Here is a 25,212-nt window from a genome sequence, read left to right as displayed (position 1 = left end):
GTAGGAATCCACGACCCTCTCCTTCCCCTTGCAAGTATTGACGAAAGGCAGCCGAACCAAAGAATCTGTAAAAGCTGAAGCAACTGTGTCAACACCCATGGCAGCTACACCTGCACGTGCCTGGCCAGATTTGAGCTCAACCCGCAGGACCTGAAGCTGTGGAAAGGTAGATGCCCGGCAGGATGCTGTGAGAATGGACTGGATGGAGCTGGGAAATGAGCCAACACAGGTCTTGTAGCCCCAGGAGGAAGGAGAAGACTCTCAGGTTTCAAAAATGCCAAGGGCCTGATAACGCTCTGCCTAAGGATTCGCCTCCCCAAAAAGTCCTGCCACAGAGCAGGGCAGTGGCAGGGCCCTCTGGGCCTGGGGTTTCCTTCTGGAGCCCCTGTGAGCACCCCCAGACCCTTCCCTTTCCTCAACTTTCCTTGGGGTGATGACGGTGCCCTTCCTGATCCCCCTGAAGGCATCCCCTGGACTGGCAGGAAATGATAACAATTCCCATGTGAGTTGGGCCAGAGCTGTGACTTCTGGTTCCCAGAAGGAGACCTGGTCCAGCAGTCAGGAAGACGTAGGCAAGAGTTCTTGGTCAGGAAGTTCTGCCCTCATGACTCAGTTTCCCTCCTGGATTTGCCACTTATAAACTGGAGACTATGGTCCCTGCCATGTCCATCTTGTAGGAGGCCACCGTAATGTGCTTTGAGGGTGAAGTTGAAGGTCACCAGGTGGTGGCATGTGTACTAACGGTGGGATCCTCAGGCAATGAGAAGTGGGTGGGGGGAGGGCCTGATGCTCTGGCTTTGTCCTCAGATGTGAATGAATGTACCTCAGGGCAAAAACCCCTGCCACAAGCCTGGCTGGTGTGGCTCAGTAGTTGAATGTAGATCCATGAACCAAGAGGTCAGTGGTTTGATTCCTGGTCAGGGCTCATGACCGGATTGTGGGCTCCATCCCAATAGGGGGTGTGCAGGAGGTTACCAATCAATGTTTCTACTTCTCTATCCCTCTCCCTTCCTCTCTCCCTAAAATCAATAAAAACATATTTTTAAAACACACACACACAAAGAACAGTGCCACAAAACGACCCACTGCCACACACGGAGGGCAGCTATGAGTGCCGCTGCCGCCCAAACTGGAAGCCGATTCCTGGGTCCCCCAATGGCCCACACATCACCGTCTATGAAGGTTCGGAGTTCAGATCCCATAAATGAACCACATCATTTTTCCTTTGCTGAGCCATCTGAAAGAAAGCTGCCATAAGGAGCTTTGACAGGGAAGGGGCAGCACTTTCAGCAATGGTGTGTGCCCAGTGCAGGCAGTGAGGAGAGGGCACCTGGGCCGGGCAGGGCTGAGCATCAGATTCCGTTCCAATAATGGCATGAGCTCAGCTCAGTGCACAGCGGTGCCACAGCCCACAGACTCAGCGCATGGGAGCTATCAGACTGGCAGCCTCCCTGGTTATAAGTCCATCACCGGTCCTCCCCCAGTCCCTTCTGCCCCACAGGTGGGGGCACAGCTTTGGGATGACACTTGCACATGCACAGTCCTGTCCTGTCCACCTTGCAGGAGCGCTCTGAGCTTATGGTGCTTTTACAGTGGAAAATGTCATCACAAGTTTGTATACTGTCGGACTACATGGCTGTTAAGCAGGGTGTAGTGGGGGGTGTCCTCAGTGTACTTTGAGAGAAGGGGCAGGAAGGTTTTGTGTAGGGAGTAGAAGGAGGGCCTGACACTCTCTCTGGTTTATCCTCAGATGTGGATGATTGTCAACCAGGGCAAAACTCCTGCCACAAATCCACCCAATGCCACAACACCAAGGGCAGCTATGACTGCCTCTGCCGCCCTGGCTGGAAGCCGGTTCCTGGGTCCCCCAATGGCCCACACAACACCGTCTGTGAACAAGGTTCGGAGCTAAGATCCCATATTCCCAAAGACACACAGCTGAAGTCACCTGATCACATATTCATGGGGAGCCACACGAACCCAGTGCAATGAATGCTGGGGGTGCCCTGCTGGGCCAGGCATCCATTCTTTGAGACTAAATGGAAGAAGATCTGGGGGTCCTGCAGAACGAGCTGGGGTACCAAGGGAAAGGCTCCTGGGGGCCCCCAGGCAGCAGCTAATTACAAACTGGGACAAAGGTATCTAATATCTCACAACCTGTACCTCTGTGCGGGGCTGACCTGCTGTGGGTCAGGCCTCTGCACACTTCCCATAACCCCTGGGTCTGCCACTCAGGGATGTGCCGTCAGCAGGTGTCATCACCTCCAGCCAAGGCGTGGGGGCGGGGGAGGACTGGACACAGGAAGGGGGTGAGGCATGGAGAGGAGAGGGGCCCTGATTCCTTAATAAACAAAGGACTACTCAGTGTGAAAGTAGGGCCTGACCCTAGATTCTGCCTTCAACACACACACTCACACACACACACACACACACACACACACACTCACACACCTAATGACCTGCTGTTCTGTCCCCTGCAGATATCTCCTTCCCCACCTGGACCTCACCCCCTGAAATCAAGAGCCAGGTGAGTGACTCCAGCTGGGACCAGAAGGCAGGGTCCCTCCACTCAGCCCACCGTCCACCCATTTCCTCACGCTCCCCGACCCATGCATGAAGCCCTCTAAGGCCTCATCTCCTTTCCCCCAGAGTCTCTCTCGCTTCTTTGAAAAAGTCCAGGACCTACACCGAGACTTTAAGTCTGCTTCAGTCCAGGACACCATCCAGGTAAGGACAGGACCCAGGGGAGGCAGGTGGAGGCATCCCATAGAGACCCAAGGAAGCCTTGGTCTGGAAGGAGACCGACCCCAACACAATGGCACCCTGCTCTGAGGCCCCACTGTCCCAGGGTGGGTGGGAAGAGCAGAGCAAGTATTTGTACTCACTGTTAGACTCACGTACACCTACTAACACCTTTCCTCTTGTTCTGGTCACTGAGCTTGCATTGTCCTTGGTAGTCATGACCAGGGGTTGACCTCTGAGTGGCAGATTGCACTAGCAAAGACCCAGGGAATCCCATCTGGTACCAGCTTTGTCCCCAGATAGACAGGCACTAGGGTCTGTTCTCAGAAGCTGAGTGGGCAGGGTCCTCCTGAAGCTTCTCTGGCACAAGATCCACTGGTTCTGTGTCTCCATCCCCCCAGGACATCATAGAGGAGGTGGATAATCTGCTGGAGACCCCGGGGGACCTGATTACCCTACCTCGTTCAGAGAAGTACAGTGTGGCCACTAACCTGCTCACTGGCCAGGAGCAAGTCCTAAGAGAACTGAGCAAGGCCCTGCCCAATGAGACACTGACCTTCAGGACAGCTGCAGGAACAGGCAAGTAACCCTGCCTGCCCTCAGGCTCTGCTCTGTCTGCTCCTCACCTCATTCCTCTTCCCATTGCACTAGAGCTGCGTGATCACACTTGTACCTCCTTGTTACTCTCGTAAACATCTACTTATATAAAAACCATGGGTGGTGTTCATCACATACAGATGAACAGCCGTGACTGACCAGAAGGAAGTCAGTCCTACAGGGGTTGTCTTGGCAAGGGCTGCGCCCTTCCCCAAGCTGTTTCCCGGAGCTGTTTCCTATAAGGGCGGAGTTTGAGGCAGGAACCTGCCCTGGGAGCGTGGAGGCAGATCTTTCTAAAGTGTGCGGGTGCCAGCATGGGGTGAACCTGAGTGGGGCAGCTGAAAGGCTTAGAAAAGACAGACAAGAGAATGAAAGCTGGGTCTGGGTCGGACGCTGCTTCTCTGAGAGACAGCGACCACGCCCATAGCCATGCCTTTATTTTATAGCAGATGCTATGAGGCAAAGTAAGGTCGGGACCAAGATGTTTACAAACATTCTCCTGGGTTTCAATCCTACTCAACTACATGCACCTGAACTCTATCAAGCCCACATCACTCAGGCACTTGGGGCCATGTGTTCGGACTATAGGTTCAAGCTTATAACTATAGCTGTTGGCTATAATTGTGCTGGGAGGGCCCTGCCCTCCAAGCTGGGACTTGCACGTGGCAATGAGAGGGCTGTGCCCTCTCATCAGTCCAAGGCTTGAACCTGTCCAAAACACTGTAGCGGCTCCCCACAATAAAGTTTTAATTCTGTTTCTTTGTTACTAATGTTGTGGCCCCACCCCATAACAAAGAAACAAAGGAAAATTTCCCCATCGAATTTCTGAATAGTATTACTCCTTTGGGAATGCCGTGTCATAAATTAAAATTGAAAGTGGGTGTAATCATCATGCTATTGAGAAATCTCAATAGTAAATGGGGTCTTTGTAATGGTACCAGATTTATTATCAAAAGATTACGACCTAACATCATCAAAGCTGAAGTATTAACAGGATCTGCAGAGAGAGAGGTTGTTCTGATTCCAAGAATTAATTTGTCCCCATCTGACACTGGCCTCCCATTTAAATTGATTCGACAATGGTTTCCTGTGATGCTAGCATTTGTGATGACTATTAATAAATCACAAAGACAAACTCTAGACAGGGTAGGCATGTTCCTACCTGAACCCATTTTTGCACATAGTCAGTTATATGTTGCTTTCTCTCGAGTTTGAAGAGCATGTGATGTTTTAGTTAAAGTTCTAAGTACTTCATCACAAGGGAAATTAATCAAGCACTCTGAAAGTGTTTTCACTCTTAATGTGGTGTACAGGGAGATATTAGAATAAGTTTAATCACTTTATCAGTCATTGTTTGCATCACTGTTGTTTTTATATCATGTTTTTGTTGTTTTCATATCTTGTTTTTGTCGTTTTTATATCATGCCTGTTGTTATATCATTTTGTTACTGTTTATTTACTAATAAATTTATATATGATTTTCATATACATTTTATTAATTTCCTTTCATCTCTCATACTTCTATTATAGAGAAAGGGCAAATAGCAATATTAAAATATCTCTGCTAATTAATTCCCTTTTTAAAAAAATATATATTTTATTGATTTTTTACAGAGAGGAAGGGAGAGGGATAGAGAGTTAGAAACATCGATGAGAGGGAAACATCGATCAGCTGCCTCCTGCACACTCACCACTGGGGATGTGCCTGCAACCAAGGTACATGCCCTTGACCAGAATCGAACCTGGGACCCTTGAGTCCACAGGCCGATGCTCTATCCACTGAGCCAAACTGGTTAGGGCAATTAATTCCCTTTTAATGTGCATGAATTTCATGCACCGGTCTATTAGTATTAAGATAAAAGATCAAAAGAAAATGAAAAAAATTATCAATACTACACATTTTCATTGTAATATAAATTATCAACAGATGAAATAATTATCCTATATAATAAAGAGGTAATATGCAAATTAACCATCACACCCTTGCACAAGATGGCCACCCCCACATCATCACAAGATGGCCACCATAAGATGGCCAGCAGGGAAGGGCAGTTGGGGACAACCAGGCCAGCAGGGGAAGGCAGTTGGGGGCAACCAAGGCTGCAGAGGAGGGAGGGCAGTTGGGGAGGACCAGGCCTGCAGCAGAGGGCAGTTAGTGGTGACTGTGCCAGCAGGGGAGGGCAGTTGGGAGCCATCGGGCTGACAGAGGAGGGCAGTTGGGGGCCATCGGGCTGGCAGGGGAGGGCAGTTGGGAGCCATCAGACTGGCAGAGGAGGGCAGTTGGGAGCCATCAGGCTGACAGAGGACGGCAGTTGGGGGCCATCGGACTGGCAGGGGAGGGCAGTTGGGGGCCATCAGGCCAGCAGGATATCAGTTAGAGGTCAATCAGGCTGGCAGAAAAGCAGTTACCGGGTGATCAGGCAGGTAGGCAGGTGAGTAGTTAGGAGCCAGAAGTCCCAGATTGTGAGAGGGATGTCTGACTGCCGGTTTCGGCCTGATACCACAGGCAGTCGGACATCCCCCAGATTGGAGAGGGTGCAGGCTGGGCTGAGGGATCCCCCACGACCCCAGTGCATGAATTTCATGCACCAGGCCTCTAGTAATAAATAAATTAAGATAAAATAGAAATGGCCTCAAAAGAAAACAAATTATTAAATTTGGAGGAATGCATTTTCATATTATCTGATATTTAAGTGATTTGTTTTTTGAGGTGAATTTCACATAACATAAAATCCACCATTTTAATCAAAGTGTACAATTCAGTTGCATTTAATACATTCAGAGTTATACAGCCATCACCTCTATTTCTTTTCTTCTTAATATGTTTTTGTTGATTTCAGAGAGAGGTAGAGGGAGAAGGAGAGAGAGATAGAAACATCAATGATGAGATAAACCAAAGAACCTATATACTTATATGCATAGCCCATGAGGGTAAGAGCTGGGAGGAGGGGGGTAAAGGAGGGGAAAATGGGAGATATCTGTAATACTCTCAATAATAAAAAGAATATATTTTAAAAAATATATTTTAGCCCTAGCTGGTTACGCTCAGTGGATAGAGTGTTGGCGTGTGGACTGAAGGGTTCCAGGTTTGATTCCAGTCAAGGGCACATGCCTGGTTTGTGGACTTGATCCCCAGTGAGGGTCATGCAGGAGGCAGCCGATCAATGATTCTCTCTCATGGTTGATGATTCTGACTCTCTCTCCCTCTCCTTTCCTCTCTGAAATCAATAAAAATATATTTTGAAAATATATATGTATTTTAATAGTGACTGCCTCCTTTACACCCCATACTGGGGATCGAGCCAGAAAGCTAGGCATGTGCCCTGATCTGGAATCCATCTGTGACCTCCTGGTTCATGGGTTGATGCTCAACCACTGAGCCACACCAGCCAGGCCATCACCTCTATTTCTAAAGTGTTTTTATCACCCCAAAAGTGAACACTGTACCCACTAAGCAGTTACTTCTCATTTTTCCCTCCCCCAGCCCTCAGCAAGCATTTATCTGTTATTTGTCTCTATAATTTAGCTGATTCTGTACATTTTATATAAATAGAATCACACAATACATGACCTTATAGTCTAGCTTCTTTCACCTAGCATAGTTTTCAAGGTCATCCACGTGGTAGCATATATCATATGGTAGAATTCTATTCCATTGCATGTGTACACCACCTTTGGTTTATCCATTCATCCACTTATGGACATTGAATTGTTGCCACCCTTTGACTATTGTGAATAGAGTTACTATGATATTGGTGTGTAAGTTACAAGTTTGAATAACTGTTTCAGTTCTTTGGGTCCATATGTAGGAGTGGAATTGCTGAGTGATATGCTAATTATATGTTCAACATTTAGGAGCCACCAAACTGTTTTCCAAAATGGCTGTGTCCCTCACTCCCAGCAATGTGCGATGATTTTATTCTTTACATGCCCAGCATAACATCTTACTTCCATTTTTTTTTGGTTTTAGTAAAGCCTTCCTAGTGTGTCAGGTGACATCTCATAGGGCAAGCATGTCAAACTCGCGGCCCACAGGCCACCAGTGGCCCACAATGAATATTTTTGCAGCCCAGCCAATATAGTTGTACATAAGACTACAACGTTCGCTAAAGACTGATTACTATAATCATGTTGCATTCATTTCCCTTACGCACCTTGCATGCAGGTGCACCATTTCTCTCCGCTAATACCAGCACCAAATATTTTAGCAGCCGATTGCCAAGTCATTAGTCTTGGACTCACTTGTTTGGTGTGTGCAACAGGAAATATTTCATTTTCAGAGAACAAGAAAAATAGGTTTATTTGCTTTACGCCTATTAATTTGTGCAGTTATTCAATGTCTGGTAAGTTATGTTCAAGGAAAAATATTAATTTTTATTAAATTGTTCTATTATTTTATGTTAATGATTACTCATTTATTACAGCCCTTTGTATTCAGCATGTCCCTATCAAAATGAAGTGATAGTGAAAATAAATGAAAAATTGGTGACAAACATCAAAATTTCCAAGAAAAGTGGGAATTGGAATATTTTTTCTCTGGAGTAAAAATAATCTGCTTGATATGTAATAGTGCTATTATACATTGAAAATTGAAGCTTTTGGTGTGTTTTTTTCAGCCCATATAAACTTAAACCTTGTTTATTTGGCCCGTGTTAGCCTTTGAGTTTGACATGCTTGCATTAGGGTTTTGCTTGCATTTTCCTAATAACTAGTGATATTTAATATCTTTTCAAGGGATTGTTGAACATTTGTGTATCTTTTTGGGGTAAATGTTTATTCAAGTCCTTTGCCTATTTTTTAATTGGGCTGTTTGGCTTTTCGTTGTTTTGTTTTAAGTGTTCTATATATATTTGCTAGTAGACCCTTATGAGATATGTGATTTGCTAATATGTTTTTCCATCCTATAGATTCTTTTCACTTTCTTCATAGTCTTTTTACTTTAATAAATAGATGCGTGAAATTTTGATAAAGCCCATTTTATTTATTATTTTCAATTGTTGTACATTTTGTGTCATATCTAAGTATTGATTGCCAAATCCCAGGTCATGGAGGTTTACTCCTGTGTGTTCTATTAATTTCTATTTTTATTTTGGTTTTAATATTTTTATTGATTTTTTTAGAGCGAGAGGAAAGGAGAGAGATAGAGAGATAGAAACATCAATGAGAGAGAAACATAATTGATTGGCTACCTCCTGCACACATGCCACAGGAGATAGAACCTGCAACCCAGGCATGTGCCCTGTCCCGGAATCGAACAGGAGGGGGAGGAGGGTGCCTCTTGGTTCCTGGGCCGATGCTCAATCACTGAACTACAGGGGCTGTGCCTGACTGCTCTATTTTTAGCTCTTAAATGTAGGTCTTTGACCCATTTTGACCCGATTTTTGTGTATTGTGTGAGGTGTGAGTCCATCTTCCTTTTTTCACTTGTGCAGAGCCAGATGTCCCAGCACCATTTATGGGAGAGACTATTCTTTCCCTCATTGAAGGATTCTGTTGAAAATCGGTTAACCATAAATAAATGGGTTCATTTCTGGAATCTCAGTTTTATTTTGAGGGTATACTTGTCTACACATACGGCAGTACCATACTGCTCTGGTTACTGTATACCAGTAATAAATTTTGAAATCAGAAAGTGTGAGTTCTCCAACTTTGTTTTTCATTTTGTTTGGGTATTGGGGCCTCTTGCAATACCATATGAATTTTGGGATGAGCTTTTCCATTTTTTAAAAAATATATATGCTTTTGGAATATTGTTAGTATTGCATTGAGTCTTTAGATCACTTTTGGGAATATTGCCATGTTTAGAATAGTAAACCTTCCAATTCATTATCACAGGATACCTTTCCATTTATTTAGGGTTTTTTATTTAGCAATATTTTATAGTTTTCAGTGGATAAGTCTTGAACCTTCTTGGATAACTTTATTCCTGTTATTTTGTTGAAGATTTTTCCTTATATGTTCATAAGAGTTAATGGTCTATACTTTTTTTTTCCTTTTGACGTCTTTTTCTAGTTTGGTTTTTAGAGTAATTGTGGCCTCATAAAATTATTCAATTATCCTTTTCATTCTATCTTTTCGGAGTGTACAAGAATTTGTGTTAACTCTTCCTTAAGTGGTTAGTAGAATTCAGTCCGAACGTTTCATTTAGAAAGTTTTGATTAGAGATTCGATCTCCTTACTTGTGACCAGTCTGTTCACACTCTAGATCTTCAGTTACTTTTATAGTTTATGGGTCTGTGGGAATTTGTTTATTTCATTCAGGTTATATAATTTGTCGTTACTCTGATAATCCTTTGAAAATTCAGATTGGTTTATATATATATATAATTCTTATGTATACAAAATATGTGTCTTATTATAACATATATATGGCATTATTTGGTATACCTATAATAATATTACAAATAACATTTGGTATATAGTGTAACATCCTATCTAATAATAGACAAACATGGTAATTGACCATACCTTCACTATGCCTCCCATTGGCTAATCAGGGTAATATGCAAATTAACCTCCAGCCTGCCCCAGAGCGGGATACAGGCCTGCCGTGTGTGGCCCAGGGCATGGGGCAGTGCGATCCCAAGCAACCGCCCGCCCCAGCGCAGGATCCGGGCCTGCCCTTTGCAGGCCGGGGTGGGGGGTGGGCGACCCAGCACAAGATCTGGGCCTCCCATCTTCAACCAGGGGAGACAGGGCAGACACCAGGGTATTGGGCGTGCAATCTGCCACCAGGGGAGCGGGCCTAACCCAGCAGGTGGTTATTTCCTGAGGGGTCCCAGACTGTGACAGGGCACAGGTTGGGCTGAGGGACCCCCGCCCTGCCAGTGCACAAATTTTTGTGCACCGGGCTTCTAGTAATATATATAAAAAATATCTATACATTAAAATGGAATTATAGCTATAAGTGCTGGCACAGTTACTAATCTCACTCCCTTATATAACTCCCACAACTCATAGAACTGTCCCTGGAGGTGAAGAAGAAAGGAGACAAGAATGTCACCCTGAGCATTAATCAGGCAAAGATGCTGGTGAACTGGGATGTGGTGCAGGACTCAGGTGGCTCAGGTAACGACTGATACGGAGAGAAGGTCAATGAGGCTTTAGAGTGGAACAAGACACCCAAGGATGTAACAAACAGAGAGATAAATATTAAAGGGAAGTATGGGCTGTGGTGGTTCAAAGGAGAAAATGCATCACAGAAGGAAGGGGGCCTTTGGGACAGCCTAAGATTTCAACCTTGTCCTTGTCCTGTAGGCCCTGCTGTGGTGGGCCTTGTCTCCTCTCCAGGGATGGGCAAGTTGCTGGTTGAGGCCCCCCTGTTCCTGGAAACTGAGAAGAAGTCAGTTCTGAATGAGACACACAAGGGCCTGCTGCAGGAAGTCTCCCCTATCCTGCTCTCAGATGTCATATCCGCCTTTGTGAGCAATACGGACACTCAGAACCTCAGCTCCCCAGTCACCTTTGTCTTCAAGCATGTGAGTGCTGGTGAAACGGGCTGTGGGTGTGGAGGAGGCCTGAGTCCTGGACACAGTCTTGGCGTTCAGGGGCTCTCCCATGGGTGCATCATCTCCCCAGGAAAGCCCATCACAAGCAGAATTTGGGTCAGCATTTCTGAGCACCAGAACCACCAACTTACACCTTGCCCTGTTCCTACAGACAGTGACCCCGAGGCCAAGGCAGAAGGTGTTCTGTGTCTTCTGGGAGCCTGGCCAGAATGGAAGTGGTCATTGGTCCACCAAAGGCTGCTGGATGGTGGGCACCGGAGACACCAGCACCACCTGCCAATGCAGCCACCTCAGCAGCTTTGCCGTGCTCATGGCCCACTATGATGTGCAGGTGAGAGCCTTGAGAAGGGACTTTGTTCGGTGTCTATTGCTATGTAATAAACTCCCATGCATGTTGCACCTAAAATAACATAATTTATTATTCTGAAATTTATGTGAGTCAATAAATAAACATGGTGCACCTGGGTTGTCCCATCAGGGTCATACACAAGCATCTCATCTGAGGATTGCTGTCCTCCATTTCCTTTATCATATTCACATTTCTGTTTTTCTCTCTCCCCATCCCTCATTTTCTCTCACACATATTTACACTAAAATTAATTTTTTAAGTTCTCTGTATGGACTTAAGATGATTTGAAAAAACAGGCAGGAAAAAATTTAATCTTTAAAAAAGAAGAGCTCTAGCCAGTTTGGCTCAGAGGATGGAGCATCAGCATGCAGACTGAAAGGTCCGGGGTTTGATTCTGATCAAGGGCACAAGCCCGTATTACAGGAGCAATCCCTGGTAGGGGTTGTGCAGGAGGCAGCGATCAATGATTCTCCCTCATCATTGATGTTTCTATCTCTCTCTCTCTCCCTCTCCCTTCCTTAAAATCAATACAAATACATATTTTAAAATAAATAATAAAAATTAGGCTGGAAATATTCATTTTAAGCTACCACCATCATCAGTACTACTCTTTCTTTAACCAAGGATCTAAATCAGTAAGAAACAGGTGTTGCAGGGATGAGGTGAGTAAGTCCAATGTGGGGAGTTGATCCCTGGACATCGAGTCTCCGGATACAGACTCTGTCACACAGTATCACATCATGAGGATGGAGGATGGTGCTCAACAGGGAACCGTGTGTCTCTGTGACTGTCACATGATAACCTACAAGCTTAGTCATGAAGGAAAATCAACCCTATGATTTCCAGGGCTTGGTCCTGAATGAGGACTCTCTTATCCCTCAATGTTTACAGGATCTGAATGAATCAGTCCAGAACCCCCTAGAATTCTAACAGTGTCCATAAACATCACAAATTTACCTGGCTCCTCCACTCCAAATTTTGTTGAACTCTGCCCAAACTGAAATGGTAGAAGAGTGATTAACCCAGATTAGGAGAGTGTGACTGCTCTCTCCTCTTTGCTGGGTCCCAGGATGATGATCCTGCCCTGGCTGTGATCACCTACGTGGGGCTGAGCCTCTCTCTGCTGTGCCTCCTCCTGGCGGCCCTCACCTTCCTGCTGTGCAAAGCCATCCAGAACACCAGCACCTCACTCCACCTGCATCTCTCGGTCTGCCTCTTCCTGGCCCACCTGCTCTTCCTCACGGCCATCGACAGAACTGAGCCTAAGGTACTGACACTGTCCCAAAGGAAGCATGCCCTGACCATGGAATGAGGAGTACACTTGCATTGGACACCTTAATAAAATGACTTTGGGTTTGGGGAAGGTTAGAGGGGTAAGTAGCCAATTTCCCATTGACTGACCCAACTAGAAATCACACCTTCTTTTGACAATTCCTTCATATACAGCAGAGTTCTCCCAAATGCCAAGGTATAGGAGAGGTCCTGGGGCCATGCTCCACCCTGACAATCCCACCTGGTGACTCACTCCTCCCCAGGTGCTGTGCGCCATCATCGCGGGTGCCTTACACTATCTCTACCTGGCCTCCTTCACCTGGATGCTGCTGGAGGGCCTGCACCTCTTTCTCACCACACGCAACCTGACCGTGGTCAACTACTCTAGTGTGAGCAGGTTCATGAAGAAGTTCATGCTTCTTGTGGGCTATGGAGTCCCAGCTGTGATTGTGGCCATTTCTGCAGCATCCAGGCCTCACCTTTATGGAACAAATACTCGGTAAGGGCAAATTCCCGTGTGTTTTTTTTCTTCTTCCCCATGAGCGTGGCTTTGTGGAACCAACATAGCATTCTGATTATGACAGATCATATGAATAGAGACAATAAGTGATGAATCTTAGGGCATCTTTCTGATGCCTATATAATAAAAGGCTAATATGTAAATCAACCAAACAGTGGGGCTACCAGTAGCTATGATGCACACTGACCACCAGGAGGCAGATGCTCAATACAGGAGCTGCACCCTGGTGGTCAATGCACTCCCACTGACCTCTCCTGCCTTCATGGCAGCACAAAGGACCCCTCAGGAGATGTCCGACTGACGGCTTAGGGGAGTGGGCCTAAACCAGCAGTCAGTCGTCCCCTGAGTGCTCCCGGACTGTGAGTGACCCCCCTCCTCCAGTGCACAAATGTCATGCACTGGGCCTCTAGTTTATAATAATGAAGAAGAATGTCTCTAAAACTCTCCTTGAAATAACAAAGGTGTCATGAAAAAGGTGCTTAGGACAACATTATAAACAATTTAATCTACCTCATATAGTACAGGTTGTCCCTAATTTATGTTTGGAAAAACAGAACTGATTTAAATAATCTGAACTATAGATTGTAACATAGTTGAGATCTACATGGTGCTTACTCTCTGCCAGACACTTTTTAAAATATTTATTTCAGAGAGAAAGGGAGAGGGAGAGAGAGAAACATCAATGATGACAGAGAAACATCAATCATTGATTGCCTGCCTCCTGCACACCCCACACTGGGAATTGAGCCCACAAACCGAGAATCGAACTGTGACCTTCTGACTGGTAATCAAACCATGACCTTCTGGTTTATAGGTTGATGCTCAACCACTGAGCCATGCTGGCTGGACTGAGCCAGGCACTTTTGTATCTCTTTTTAAAAAAATATGTTTCTATTGATTTTTAGAGACAGAGGAAGGGAAAGAGAGAGATAGAAACATGGATGGGCTTCCTCCTGTGTGCCCCATACTGGGAATGGAGTCCACAACCCAGGCATATGTCCTGACTAGGAATCAAACCAGCAACCTCTCAGTGCATAGGATGATGTTCAATCCACTGAGCCATACCAGCCAGGCTGTGCCAGGCATTTTTCTAACCATTTTTATCTTAGTTAATGCAATTCATCTTCACACCAATACTGTGAACTAGACACTGTGATTTGACCCATTTTACACATAAGTCAATCGAGGCACAAAGAATTTAAAAAAATGCCCAAAGGGGCACAGCTAGTAAGTAGCAGAGCTGGGATTCAAATCAAGGGAGTCATTCTCCAGAGCTTGCACTCTTTTATTTTCAGCTGTTTATACTAGGCTTAATGTGTTCAAGGTTCATCATGTTGTAGCAAGTATCATGACCTGTAGGCTATGGAGTCCCATCTGTGATTGTGGCCATTTCTGCAGCTTCCAGACCTCACCTAGAATTGTTGTTGTTGCTGGTATTGTTGTTTTGTAAATAATATTCCATTATACAGATATGTCACATTTTTTATCCATCCAACAGATGATAAATACTTTGTTTCTATTTTTTTACTACGATGAAAAATGCTGCTATAAATATATAAGTACAAGTTAAAATATTTTTAATTGTATTTATTGGGGTGACATTGGTTAACAACATTATATATGTTTTAAGTGTACAGTTCTATAATACATAATCTGTATATTGCATTGTGTGTTTACCATCCAAAGTCAAATCTCCTTCCATCAACCTATATTTCCCCCTCTACCCTCTACTATCTCCTCCCACCCCTCTTTCCCTCTGGTAACCAGCATAATGTTGTCTGTGTCTGTGATTTTTTTGTTTGTTTGCTTGCCTTGTTTGTTCATTTCTTACTTTCAGTTTTGTATCTTACATATGAGTGAAATCATAGGATTCTTGATTTATTTCTGCCTGAATTGTATCGCTTAGCATGATATTCTCAAGATCCATCTATTTTGTGCAAAGACAGAACTTCATGTTTCCTTATAGTGGAATAGTATTCCATTGTATATAATAAGAACATCTTCTTTATCCAACCATCTATCAAAGGACACTTTGGTGGTTTCCATGTCTTGTCCATCATGAATAATGCTGCAATGAACATAGCCATGCGTATATATTTGTGTATGAATGTTTCAAAAATTTCAGATAGATATCCAGAGGCTACCCACTGAATGGGAGAAGGTACTTTCAAACAACACTTCTGATAAGGGGTTAATATCTAAAATATATAACGAACTCATACAATTCAACAACAACAATCCAAATAAAAAATGGGCAGAGGACCTGAATAGACATTTCTCTCAAGAAGACATACAAATGAGGGCGTTGAGCCCTGGCCGGTTTGGCTCAGTGGATAGAGCGTCAGCCCAAGGACTGAAGTGCCCCAGGTTCAATTCTGGTCAAGGGCTCCTACCTTGGTTGCAAGTTCCCCAACCTTGATTGGAGTAATTGTCAGAGTTTTGAAATGGTTGGTCTTAGTTGTTTTGCTTAAGCATTTGTTGTTTTTTGAAGGAGAGCAAGTCTGCACACTTACATTCAGGAAGTCAGTCTCGCAGAAGCTGCACTCTTACCCACAACATGCTGCTCAAACTTACGTGCGCCTGCATCAGCTCAACTCTAGAGAGATTCCTTCCTGGACACATCAGTTCTTTCCTGCTTACATTTTTCTCAGTGTATATTTCAATGTCCTACTACACTCTCCATTGACCTGAGATGTCCTCTGTACAGGCGAAGGCAAAAGAAGGTTTACAATTGTTGGTATGGAAAATAATACAATAATTAATAAATAATTGAACCAAGAATAAACTGTTTCACATACTCACAACTGTAAGCCTACTTTTGCCCACCCCTGTTTTTTACCCTCATGTGGATCAAGAGTGAATTCTGTCACTGTTTATCAGTAAAACCTTAAGCAACAGACTTAAGCCCTTTACACTTCAGTTACAAACCTGTAAACATAAGAGACCTTCTGTGTTGCACTGTTGTTAAAATTAAATGGAACAACTCAACAACAAAAGACAATCCAATTTAAAAATAGACAAAAGAAAAAGAGGACCTATGTAATATTTTCAACAATAGAGATTTAAATAGCCCAGCGGGTGTGGCTCAGTGGTTGAGTGTTGACTAAGAACAAGGAGGTACTGGGTTCAATTCCCATGTCAGGGCACGTGCCCAGGTTGCAGGCTCAATCAATCTTCAGTGTGCGGCGTGCAGGAAGCAGCTGATGGATAATTCTTTCTCATCATGGATGTTTCTATCTCTCTCTCCCGCTCCTTTCCTCTCTAAAATCAATTTAAATTTTTTTAAAGATTTAAATAAATAAAATAAGTAAAACATAAATAAATGAAAATGGACAGATCTGAATAGACATTCCTCCCAAGATAATGTAAATGACCAGTCAATGTATGAAACGTTGCTCAACATTATCAGTCATAAGGAAAATAAAAATCCGAAACATTAAAATGAGATGTCACTTCACAGCAATTAGATTAAAGGGTTAAAATAAAAACAGAGCCCTAGTCGGTTTGGCTCAGTAAATAGAGCATGGGCTTGCAGACTAAAGTATCCTGGGTTGAATCAGGTCAAGGGCAGGTACCTTGGTTGCGGGCTCCTCCCAGGCACTGGTTTGGCGCACATGCAGAAGGCAACCATTCGATGTGTTTCTCACACATCGAAGTTTCTCTCGGTTTTTCCCTTTTCTCTTCCACTATCCTTAAAAAAATTAATGGAAAAATATCCACGGGTGAGTAATAACAACAAAAATAATATAAGAATTTTTTTAAAAGATTATGCAGCCATTAAAACATGCTGCAACATGGATGAACCTTGATTGAAAACATGCTAGGTTACAGAATACAGTCATAAAATACCACATATTGTACGATTCCATTTATGTCCAAAATAGGCAAATCCATAGAGACAGAAAGTAGATTAATGATGCTGTGATGCTACGGTGGGCTGTGGGGTGCATGGAAGCAGGAATGAGGAGTGACTGCTAGTATGAATGAGTTTCTTTTAGAGGAGTTGGAAATGTTCTAAAGTTAGATTGTGGTGATGATAGCACAACACTATGAATTTTTTTTTGAAATATATTTTTATTGATTTCAGAGAGGAAGGGAGAGGTAGAGAGAGATAGAAACATCAATGAGGAGAGAGAATCATTGATTGTTTGCCTTTTGCACACCCCCTACTGGGGATCAAGACTGCAACCCAGGCATGTGCCCTTGACCAGAATCAAACCCAGGACCTTTCAGTCCCCAGGCTGATGCTCTATCCACTGATCCAAACAAGCTAGGGCAACTCTATGAATATTTAAGGTCACTGAACTGTACAGTTTAATTGGGTGAATGTTATGATATGTGAGCTACCTCTCAAAAAAGCCATAATTTAAAAAACTCCGCCCTAGCTGCTTTGACTCAGAGGATAGAGCGTTAGCTTCCAATTTGCGTTTTGTTGTTGCAGTGTGCCTCATTGTGTGTCTGTGAGATGTGTGGGATTGAAGGCCATGTGTACTTTCTTCATGATGGTATCTTCAGAGGCAACCACAGAGCCTATCACAGAAGAGACACTCAATGTTTGTTGATGAATGAATTAATGCATGAGTTTGCATAATTGTTCTACATTTCTAAGGAAAAATGCATTTTTAATTCTCTCTCTTTCTTAGCTGCTGGCTCCACCCAGAAAAGAAACTTATATGGGCTTTCCTTGGACCAGTCTGCGCCATTATCTTTGTGAGTGATGACATCAGAGCATCCTTAACACTCACCTGAGGGTCATTAGACTTATAAGGAGGCGGGAGGATGACATGAGCAAGAATGTCCCTGGGTTGTCTTGGGTTTGCTTTGGTTTTCTAAGACTCCTCCCAAAACTACAAGCTCTAACACTGCCACTAAATATGAAAACTACTTAAATGTGGAATTTCTGTTGGACGGGCTAGACTAGAGATAACAAACTAAAATGTTATTCACTAAACCTTGTGTGTTTTCCTGAAGGTCAATCTAGTTTTCTTTCTGATGACCCTCTGGATTTTGAAAAGCAAACTCTCTTCACTGAACAGTGATGTGTCCACCCTCAAGAATACAAGGTAAAATGGAGAAGAGGGTGACAACCCCACAGACATGTGTGGTCCCAAGAGCAAATCCATGTGCCTCAGCAGCCCTGGCGTCCCTTCTCGGGGTCTTCTGAGGGAACCCAGAGTAAAAAGATGCAGCTGACCTCCAATGGCAGCCAGCTTGGATTCAGTGGAGGGCTTCTGACTTCCTGGCCACAGTGTTCTGTCTCTAATCCCATCTTGTAACTCCCTCAGCAACAGGAGGAATTGACATTGGTTGATAAACACTCTTTGGCCTTTTGTCAGCAGTCCTACAGCAAAAGTACAAAGAAACTGTGTTCACTTAGAAAAATCTGCGACTCCTCCCACAACCCAGTCTACACTTCCATACCCACTCTCAGTCAGGCTCCTTCTCACCCCTCTCCAGTATCCTTTCTACATTTTGGATGTCATTATTCCGCTGTATTAGTCATTGGAATAGCCTGTGACCTTTATGAAAATGGAAATCTTGCCTCTGTAACTTTTAATGAGCAGGTCCCAGCACACAGCCTGATGTACAGAACACACATGATGTTTGTTAGATAAAATTAGGCATCACCATGAAGCATTATAGAATTTTTTTTTGAACTTATATTATGAAGTGTCACAACCCTACTCAATTCAATCCAAATGCCATCCTGGACCCAAATAGCATTTCTATTGTGGAGAATCATTGACAGTGAAGGTCAAAGCTGAACACAAGCCTGTCTGTGAACTCATCACCCACAGGGGAAGGCAGGAGCATTCACTGGGTGGAGATGAGAATGGCCTTGATTCTGTTGTTCTGTGTGTATATGGGCCTCTCTTCTCCTCCTACTAAGGATGCTGACATTTAAAGCGATAGCTCAACTCTTCATCTTGGGCTGCACGTGGTGTCTGGGAATCCTGCAGGTGGATCCAGCTACTCACGCCATGGCCTATCTGTTCACCATCATCAACAGCCTGCAGGGCGTCTTCATCTTCCTGGTGTACTGTCTCCTCAGCCAGCAGGTACCACTGTCCACCTCCCACCCAGGACTCTTTCCATTCACACTCCTCTCAGTGAGCTGACTCAGAGCATGCTTTGTCTCTGCAGGTCCGGGGGCAATACAGGAAATGCTGGAAGGGGGTCAGGAAAGTCAAAACAGAGTCTGAGCAGTACACCTTCTCCAGCGCAATCCAGTCAGATGCCCCTAAACACAGTGTGGTAAGGTCATGTATTCCTCCCAGAGCGCTTCACTAACTGATAGAGTACCTCATGCCCAACACACTGGATAACCTGGGTATATAGCAGGTGATGCCCTAGGATGGCTCCCACTGAATTTACTCTTTGATTCCTTAACCATTAGCAATGGTCTCACTTAGAAAATATATATTTTGCTCTTACTCCTGAGGAACAGTGTTCATGTTGACTTTTCACATTAGCACTCTTATTGAACACCTGCCCTGTGCCATGCATGGTTAGCTAAATAAGCAAGAGTCAATGATCTGAAGCAGAGATGCCTGTTGCACTCAGACCCACATTATCTTACCCTTTATCCATCTCTATCCCGTAGTCACTCAGCACTATGCAAGAAAAAGGCAAAAATGGGGGAAATGATGTACATGTTTAAGAAATAAAAGGAAATAAGTGTTAGCTAGCATTTTAGACTTAAGGAGGCTGCTTGATATGTTCGGCACCCTCCATCCACTGTAAAACCAGGAAGGAAAAGCCATCATTGCATCAGATAATTCATGGCAATAATTACTAAGAACCACCGGTGGTTTAGATTTACCAAGTTCTTTTTAAAAAAATTCTTAGACATAGACAGTTCTTTTACTTACAGTTTCTCACCTCTTCTCCCACCTTCCATTAAACGCCTTGCATCTTCTTCCCCATTATAGGAGCCTACTATGCCCGCCTACTGTGGCTCAGTTGTTGAGTATTGACCCATCAACCAAGAGGTCCCTGGTTCAATTCCTGGTCAGGGCACACTCCTGAGTTGTGGGTTTGATCCCCAATAAGGAGCATGCAGGAGTCAGAGGATAAATGTTTCTTGTTCTCTATCCTCTACCTTCTTCACTCTCTCAAATAATAAAAACATATTTTAAAATAAATTTTTAAAAAAGAAGTCTAGTATACTCCCAGGAAGTTCTGTATAACTTTCACCTGTTCACTCATCTTCCACAAACACTGGTTTCACAGTTGAATCTTCTATCCCCTTTCCCTTTCTCAGCAAATATTCATACCATATATTCCACAGAGAAAATCTGAGTAATTGCAATGACTCTGTGAACTGCATCCCCTCAGCCACGCATGCATTAGCATGCACCTTCTCCACATTGCCATATCATTCACACCATTTCGCTTCTCTTTGAAGACAACATTCACCTTCACTTTGAATCCCATCATTCTTGCCTTATCAATTCTTCTTACACTATTGTTCACACATTCTCTCTCCTCCCTCTTTGTCTTTCTCCCACCCTTATCCCCTTCATTCTTCCCTACCTTCTCAAAAGCATTCTTCCCAATGTTGTAGCAACATGTTTGATTTTTTTCCATGTTACAAACATGTACCACTTGGCCTACCATTTCCTTCTAGTTACCAGTGAAGAGTTGACTTTTCTTTGTCGCTCTTTCCTTGTCTTAAATTCATTCCCTCAATTCATGTATTTTGGCTTCTTTCCCAAATCATTCCATCAAAGCAAATATCTCTTAGGTTTACAATGATCTCCATGCCCCTAAAATTTTTCCAGAAACTTCTTAACTATTTATCACTCTTTCTCATGAAACACTCCATCCTTATCCTGTCTAGAATCTATTCACATGCCCCTCCTCCATGTCTTTCTCCATTATCTCTAGCTTTTCTCTTTGTTTCTTTTATAGCTTCAACCAATTTAAATTCTCATTAAATTCTTTCTTCCTAGGCAATAGAATTCATTCCTTAGGATCAGTCACCATATAGATGCAAATGATGGCCACATACGTTTCTCTAGCTCTGAGAACTAGAGGAGTATTTCCAGTTACTTGACATCTTTGATATTACCAAGGCACCTTGAACTCAGCCTTCCAATTTATGACTCACCATCTTCACCCTAATCCCATCCTTTTCCATGGTGTCTGTCCCTCTCTAACTGGCACTACATCCATTCCCTTGCACAAGTTTGAAACCTAAATGTTACTCCACAGTTACCTTATTTCCCCCTACAACCTAGCCATTATACAGCCCTACTGTTCTTATCTTCTCAGTATATCCCTCATGTGCCCATTGACGCAGTCTCCATCACTCGCTCCTGAACCAGGCTGCCATCTTCACATCTGAACCACTGCAATTCCCTTCTGACCAACTATCCCTTCCTACTCTTGTCTCCTTCCAATTCCTCTGTACACAGACGTCAGAGAGATTCCTTCAAAACACAAATGAAATCATGCCACTCCTGTGTTACACCTGTTACATGTACTTTCTCTTGTGTTCAGTTCTGAATAATTTCCTGAAGTACAGTATTTATAAACTTCTTGTTGAATTTGGGGTGATATTGGTTTAAAAAAAGACAGGTTTCAAGTGTGCAGCTCAATAAAACATCATCTGCACAATGCATCCTGTGCTCACCGCCCAAAGCAAAGTCTCTCTGCATCCATGTATCCTCCTTTGCCCACCTCCACCTCTCCTCACCCACCTTTCTCCCTTGCTATCACCATACTTTTGTCCATGTTTATATGTCATATGTATCTATTTTTTTTGCTTAATCTTTCACCTTTTTTCACCCAGCTCCCCAAAACCCCTCCATTCTGACAGCTGTCAATCTGTTCTAAGTATCTATGCTTCTGTTTCTATTTTGCTAAATTAGTTTGTTCATTAGATTCCACATATAAGTGAAATCATATGGTCGTTGTATTCTTTATTTTTAAATATATTTTATTGATTTTTTACAGAGAGGAAGGGAGAGGGATAGAGAGCTAGAAACATCGATGAGAGAGAAACATTGACCAGCTGCCTCCTGCACACCTCCTACTGGGGATGTGCCCGCAACCAAGGTATATGCCCTTGACCGGAATCAAACCTGGGACCTTTCAGTCCGCAGGCCGACGCTCTATCCACCGAGCCAAACCGGTTTGGCATGGTCGTTGTATTCTTATTTCACTTTGCATAATAATATCCAGGTCCATCCGTGCTGTCATAAAGGATAAGATTTCATATATATATATATCTCCACATAGTATTCCATTGTGTAAATGTACCAACAGCTTTTTTATCTATTCATCTACTGTTGGACACTTTGGCTGCTTCCAAATCTTGGCTATCTATATATATAAACAGCCAGGGGCCATCACATCCGAAATCGAACTGAGAACCAAACAGGCTGAGTGGGGCGACAAGGCCAACAGGGGGTTAGTGAGGGACAACCAAAAGACTGAACCAGGCTGGCTGGGGGCACAGTAGGGGGGACCAGGCCAGCATGGGGGGCCAGTTCAGGGCACAGGCCGGCAAGGGGGAGGCAGTTGGGAGAGAACAAGGGGGAGGGTAGTTGGAGGCAACCAGACAGGCAGGGGGGCATTTGGGGGCAACCAGGCTGGCTGAAAGGGGCTGTTGGGCATGACCAGGCCGGCAGGGGGACAGGAAGGGGCAACCATGCTGGCCAGGGTGGCATTTAGGGGCAACCAGTCTGGCATGGGGAGGGACAGTTGGGGGTGACAAGGTTGACAAGGGGGTCAGTTGGGGGCAACCAGGCTGGCAATGGGGAGGCCATGAGGGGCAATCAGGTCAGCAGGCAGAGGCGGTTAGGGGTGATCAGGCTGGCAGGGGGACCAGTAAGGGGTGATCAGGCAGGCAGGCAGGTGAACAGTTAGGAGCCAGTGGTCCTGGATTGTGAGAGGGATATCCAACTGCCAGTTTGGGCCCAATCCTAAGGATCAGGGCCAAACTGGCAGTCGCACATCCCCCAAGGGGTCCCAGATTGGAGAGGGTACAGGCTGGGCTGAGAGGACCCTCCCCTCTTGCACGAATTTCATGCACCAGGCCTCTAGTTGTATACAATACTGCAATGAACATAGGGCTGCACACATTCTTTTGAATTAGTGTTTTGGATTTCCCTATATATGTTCCCAGAAGTGGAATCTCTGGGTCATATGATAGTTCCATTGTTATTGTTGTTGTTGTTGTTGTTTTCTGTTACTCACCCAAGAGCATGCTTAGAGAAAGAGGGAAAGAGAGAGAGAGAGAGACAGAGAGAGTTATGAGGATGAAACACTCGCTGCCTCCCATACTCTCCCTGACTAGGGATAGAAGCCACAACCCACATATGTGCCCTAATGAGGAATCAAACCACAACCTTTCACTGTCTGGGACAATGCTTCAACTAACTGAGCCACACTTGGCCAGGGCCCATTTTCAATTTTTTGAGGGAACTTCGTACTGTTTTCTACAGTAGCTGCACCATTTGTTCTTCATTTCCTCTGTGCTAAAGTGTGGAAGGGCCAATGGGCAGAGAGTGTGTGCTGGTCCAATCCATCCCCTTTGTTCTCAGTGCATCCCAACTTGTGGCACTTTCCCATTGGTGCTCATTCTCAGGCGTGAAGAAACTCACTCTCAGGCAGACCCTCAAAAGGTTAGAATGTTGGCGGTACAATTCAGTCATCGCCTGTGGCAAGATGGTGCCATGAATTTTCCTACCGGCTTCAATGCAGCTGGTGTCATACTCAATTGGGTGCAGGATCCTCTCAAGCGATTTCTGGATTTTTCACAAAGGAAATGGATTCATGTATTGTTGATGAATTGATGTGTCCATGAGGGGAAGGAAGTCTGAGCTTCCTATTCTGCAATCTTGCTGGCATTACCTTAATCTCCCTCCTTTGAGTAAGGACACAAGTCATATTGGGTTAGAGCTCACCCTAGTGTCCTTATTTTAATTTAAAACCTCTTTTAAAACCCTTTGTTAAGTAGAGTCATGTTGTGAGGTCCTGGAGGTTAGGATTTCAACATATGAATTTTTAGGGGATATAATTCAACCAATAACAATGCTATAACATGAATGACCCTCTAAAACATTAGGCTAAGTAAAAAAAAAAAAAATTCAGATATAATAGGTTATATATTGGACAATTCTATTTATATGAAATATCCAGTATGGGTAAATCTGTGGAGACAGACAGTAGATTGGATGTTGCCAGGAGCTTGGAGAGGATGATGGGAAATTACTACCTAATGAACATGGAGTCTTCTTTGAGGTGATAAAAATATTTTAGAAATAGATAGAGGGGATAAGTGCATATAGCAAAGGTACTAAATGCCACTGAATCAGACACTTTAAAATGATTTAATTTATGTTATGTGAATTTCATCTATTAAATAATTTTATAAATTTTATATTAAGTGAAAGTGTGTTTGTGTGCGTATGTGTGTATAAAGAGATAAAACAATGTGACACAAGAATAATTGGTTGAAGGTACATGAATGTTTCTTTAAATTTCCAGAAAAACTGAGAAAAGACTTGAATATTTATTTATTTATTTATTTATTTATAAGCCATTTCCATCATTTCAGTTTTATCTCTTCCCCAGGTAAAAGATGATGGAACAAAAGCAGAATGGAGAAAATCAAGTTAATTCTAAAAAAAACTAAAGGTGGCCGAAGCCGGTTTGGCTCAGTGGATAGAGCGTCGGCCTGCGGACTGAAAGGTCCCAGGTTCGATTCCGGTCAAGGGCATGTACCTGGGTTGCGGACACATCCCCAGTGGGAGATGTGCAGGAGGCAGCTGATTGATGTTTCTCTCTCATAGATGTTTCTGGCTCTCTATCTCTCTTCCTTCCTCTCTGTAAAAAATCAATAAAATATATATTTTTTAAAAAAATAAAAAAGAAATAAAAGAAATAAAGGTGAGTGATTAAAGAAAAACAGGTTAAATCATGTGATTTTGATCCTTTTCTGTCTGACTTATTTCACTTATTTCCTAATACTCTCAGAATTGATGTTTCAAATGGCAATATTTAATCTTTTCTATGACTGAATAGTATTCCATTGCATATATGTACCACCACATCTTCTTTATAAATTCATCCATCAATGGACACGTGTTGTTTACATATCTTGACTATTGTAAATAGTACAATGAACATAGGGGTATACATATCTTTTTTTAACTGGTTTTTTATGCTCTTCAGATAGATACTCAGAAGAAAAATTGCTGAATTATATCAAA

At 43.6% G+C, this 25,212-nt stretch overlaps 1 protein-coding gene across 1 annotated transcript in view; it reads left to right on the top strand.

The window, feature by feature from the left end:
* Window positions 1-24,798, top strand: part of LOC139011464 (adhesion G protein-coupled receptor E2-like) — a 38,461-nt gene extending 13,663 nt beyond the window's left edge. Inside the window, exons 5-18 of the mRNA XM_070416998.1 lie at window positions 1,751-1,900; window positions 2,481-2,527; window positions 2,650-2,727; window positions 3,144-3,321; window positions 10,300-10,407; window positions 10,597-10,827; window positions 11,003-11,178; window positions 12,266-12,463; window positions 12,732-12,967; window positions 17,632-17,698; window positions 17,960-18,051; window positions 18,879-19,047; window positions 19,133-19,243; window positions 24,575-24,798. Of these exons, the coding sequence (XP_070273099.1) occupies window positions 1,751-1,900; window positions 2,481-2,527; window positions 2,650-2,727; window positions 3,144-3,321; window positions 10,300-10,407; window positions 10,597-10,827; window positions 11,003-11,178; window positions 12,266-12,463; window positions 12,732-12,967; window positions 17,632-17,698; window positions 17,960-18,051; window positions 18,879-19,047; window positions 19,133-19,243; window positions 24,575-24,619 (1,886 nt within the window). The 3' untranslated portion in view covers window positions 24,620-24,798. The remainder of the gene's footprint in view (window positions 1-1,750; window positions 1,901-2,480; window positions 2,528-2,649; window positions 2,728-3,143; window positions 3,322-10,299; window positions 10,408-10,596; window positions 10,828-11,002; window positions 11,179-12,265; window positions 12,464-12,731; window positions 12,968-17,631; window positions 17,699-17,959; window positions 18,052-18,878; window positions 19,048-19,132; window positions 19,244-24,574) is intronic.
* The last annotated feature ends 414 nt before the right edge of the window (window positions 24,799-25,212 follow it).

The sequence above is a fragment of the Myotis yumanensis genome, unplaced genomic scaffold (genome assembly GCF_028538775.1).
Source record: "Myotis yumanensis isolate MYYU_CA2020_CCGP unplaced genomic scaffold, mMyoYum1.0.hap1 SCAF_5, whole genome shotgun sequence".
In the NCBI taxonomy this organism is placed as follows: Eukaryota; Metazoa; Chordata; class Mammalia; order Chiroptera; family Vespertilionidae; genus Myotis; species Myotis yumanensis.
Note: the sequence above shows the minus strand (reverse complement) of the source record. Positions and strands in the feature narration are given on the sequence as shown.